This window comes from Mesitornis unicolor, unplaced genomic scaffold (genome assembly GCF_000695765.1).
Source record: "Mesitornis unicolor isolate BGI_N332 unplaced genomic scaffold, ASM69576v1 scaffold24261, whole genome shotgun sequence".
Taxonomy (NCBI): domain Eukaryota; kingdom Metazoa; phylum Chordata; class Aves; order Mesitornithiformes; family Mesitornithidae; genus Mesitornis; species Mesitornis unicolor.
In genome coordinates, this window is record NW_010164775.1 from 22,224 (window position 1) to 25,741 (window position 3,518).

Genomic DNA, 3,518 nt, shown 5'->3' on the forward strand with positions numbered 1-3,518 from the left:
CAAGACAAACTAGCTGGAGCCTACTCTGCAAGGACATCAAAGGACAGCTTAGCTTTCATTTGCAAAGAGAAAAGAAATGCGTAGGTTTCTTCACAGTCCATGTTATAATACCAGAAATTGCATTTTTTTTCTTTAAGAAATATATCCTTTAGAATATTAAAAAAATAAGTTTAATAAAGCCTGTGCTTAAAACAGCCAAAGTACTGTACGAGAAAAAATTGCACATTTGATACTATTTCAACCCTGCTTTTCATCCACAGGATAATGTGAGGAGTATGTGATGTTATTGTAGGGTCTCTTGAACAGGGCAGATTTTCCTAAGCCATCAGAGCTGCTCACAGCCTGGAGAAATTCTCAGCGTACACACGGTGGTTGTCATGGCAGCTTCTGACCGTCACACACCGCTAACCGTTTCGTTTGCTGGGCTGATACTTCCCTTGGAGGTACCATCCAAATGATGTATTCCTGTTGTGACCGTCGCATAATCCTTAGCCATCATTTTTGCCTCTTTTTTCAAACTCTTCATTTGTGCTAGCTGGAGCTGACTGGAATTATATGCCAGCGCGGGGATAGTGTTCACTAAAATCAGCTGGAAGGGTTTCTTCTCCTCCTTGTAGCGACACTGAATGTAACGGGAGAAAGCCGAGCGGTAAGTTTTATTGAACAACGTATACACGAGTGGGTTGACAGCCGAAGAAAGGTAGCCAATCCAAACAAATACATTAAGGAGTTCTCCAATGACTTCTTGATTGCATGACTCCTTGCAAATTACGGCCATCACATTGGTGATGAAAAACGGGCACCACATCACAACGAACAGAAAGAAGACAATGCCAAGAACCTTGGAAGCCTTCTGCTCGTTGCTGATGGATTGCATGGTTCTCCTCCCAGAAGTGCCCAGGTCTCTGTTCAAAGAGCGCTGGAAGAGTTTTTCTGAAGACAGGGAGCTCTGAGGGAGGAAGCTGAATGAAGTAAACTTGGTCTTTGGGCCGATGTCATTCACACATAGCATAGCTTCCTTCTGCAGCGACTTGATAGTTAAAAAGTAGGTTACCACCATGATGGTTAGGGGGATGAAGAATGCCACAAAGGAGCCTACTAGAACAAAATTGTCATCTGCAAGTAAGCAGCTGTCTTTCTTAAACACTTTGGAGTCATCTTGTAGTCCAAAGACAGGTATGGGCATGGAGATACCTGAAGGTGGATTAGAGAAAAAAGAGGTTAAACAAATTAATAAAAAACTCATTTCCAATCTCCAAGGAAAAAAAAAAGATATAAAACACTCTTCGCTATACACAGATCATTTCTCAAAGAATAAGTGGTTACAGGACACAAGTGACCACTAACAGAGCTACAATTGATCGACAACCCAAAGCAAACTGAATTTACACAGGGGAAATAAAAATATTGCATGTCAAGTTTCAGAAGCAGCACAATGCTAGTCCTCTTCTTGCCATATTTTACTGGGACTACATGAAGAAAAGATGCTGTGTGAAGTGTTCATCTTGCAAATGTTGACTTTCAGGAACTAAACTGTGGTCTGCCAGGCTCTGGCATTTGTGCTGCCAACACCTTTACAGGGCCCCTGCAAAGAAGGGCAGGGGAAGAGCAGCACTGGTGCTACACAGGATTTTGCAGTTGCTCTAATCTGAATTCCCTCCATCATTCAAAGCAACCTCAGCCAAAAATGTAACACATTTCCTTTCCTCCAGCTGTCCCATGAAACCTGGTAGGAACAAAAGCATAACTCCTTATATTCTTGGATCTTGGCCCCCCTGTAGTGACCTCCAGACTTGCTCCTTGGTTCCTGCCACCCTGGCAAAGGCTTTTATCAGCTATGATCAAAATGACACCTTGTCTTTCTTTTCTGGGATAGCTTAAGAGTGGTCTTGTCCTGTTTGTCTTAAGAGAATTAAAAGTGTTCTGGGTACTGGCTTCTGACTAGGCTGTGAAATACTGGTTTTAGGAGATAAGATAAATTTTTATTGTAGGTCTGACAGTAATCTTTCATTGCATCTTTTTCTTTTCTCCCTGTAATCTTATACAGTTGGCGCAGCCTAAATGCTAAAAAGACTTTCCATGGCAACGGCCAGAGGAATGATGGACACAAATTAGGAACTGAGAGACACCAATATGAAGCACCCTGAGATGTGGTTCACCCTGCAGGACTGCAGAGGTCCCTTCACGGTATTGCGAATCACTACAGGCTGCCCTCTCCATGCACAGCCCTGAAGGCAACAGCAGCTGTGCACACTTTGTCTTCTCCTGCATCCTTGCCCTGTCATGAACAACAAAGCCAGGTGATGAAGTCCATTCCCCTTGGACTGCTCTGTCTAATCGAAGCCCACTGAGCCATTTCCTCAGGGAGCTGTGCAAATGCTGCTAGAGTCTGAACAAAATCAAACAGCTGCTATTTCTTTGGTTGTTGGTTTTGGTGTTTTTTGAAATATTTGTCTCTTCCCCTCCCCCCAAATGGATGCTGTCACTCCAAGACAGGCGATGTTCAGACAGCAAAAGGGATGATGTGCTGTGAAGACAGCAAAAGTGGAGATGTGAAGCAGGGAGAGATAACAGCCCTGTTTGGATAAAAGCAGCTAGGAGTCTGACTCCCGTGGAAAGTTACTGTAATCTGGGAGCTTCAGTCCCCTTTGCATCTTTGAACAGAAATCCTAGATGCTGTATTTGGCTTCTGAAGAATAAAAAAAATATTTAGAGAAGAATTGCTTACGATGTGAGAATGATGCTTGTCCCCTGTGTGCCCAAGAATGTCCTTACTGGTTCACAGATGAGTCCTGAAATTCATCCTCTCAACATTAGCATTTCAATGGTACCTCCTTCTACTTCCCTTCCTTTCCCATCTTCCCACTCTGGTGCTTAGGCTGGGAGCCCTATAAAAAGCATTGGCTGTCTCTTCATTTCACACATTTCCAGTGCCCAGCATAAAAGCTCCAGTCCTACAGGGAGGCTGTGACGTCCAGGCATAATACAAAACAATAACAATAGCAGTAATAATAATATTAGACTATTATTCTCTTCAAAAAATTCATTCTTTTGGTGCTTCTGGAGCTTCTACAAAACTCTTTTTTTTTTCTAACAACACTGTGGCTTATTTTATCTGCACAGCTTTCAACTGAGTCATGGCAATGCCTTAGGCCAATTTACAAAAATGCTGTTTCTTATCTGTCCAGGGCAGAAGCTGGTGGAAAGCCTGTGGTATTGCCCTTTCTCTTTCTGCTGCACAAGCCCTAAATGCTTGAATTTGGGCTATGAGAAGCCAATGGGTGAGGTGCAAACTCCAGGACTCCAGGAAAAGTCGAAAAAGGTATGAGTTGGTGAGCCACATCTGAGTAATCGGGGATGCCAAACACCTCGAGGGAACTGGGGAATGCTTTGAAGTGCCTTTTCTTTTTCGGATGACTCGAAGGGATACGGAAGGCACCCAGTGCCTGCCAGCGTTACACTTCAGCTGCATGAAGACACAGCACAAGTCAGAGCAATACCACAGGTTTCCCGGCTGA

General features: G+C 43.6%; 1 protein-coding gene across 1 annotated transcript; it reads right to left on the bottom strand.

The window, feature by feature from the left end:
* Nucleotides 1–331: 331 nt before the first annotated feature.
* HTR2A (5-hydroxytryptamine (serotonin) receptor 2A, G protein-coupled) lies at nt 332–1,194 on the bottom strand (the record flags this gene model as incomplete). Its single annotated transcript, XM_010194433.1, has 1 exon — nt 332–1,194. A coding segment is annotated over one exon (800 nt), but the record flags the coding sequence as incomplete, so codon positions are not given.
* Nucleotides 1,195–3,518: the final 2,324 nt, after the last annotated feature.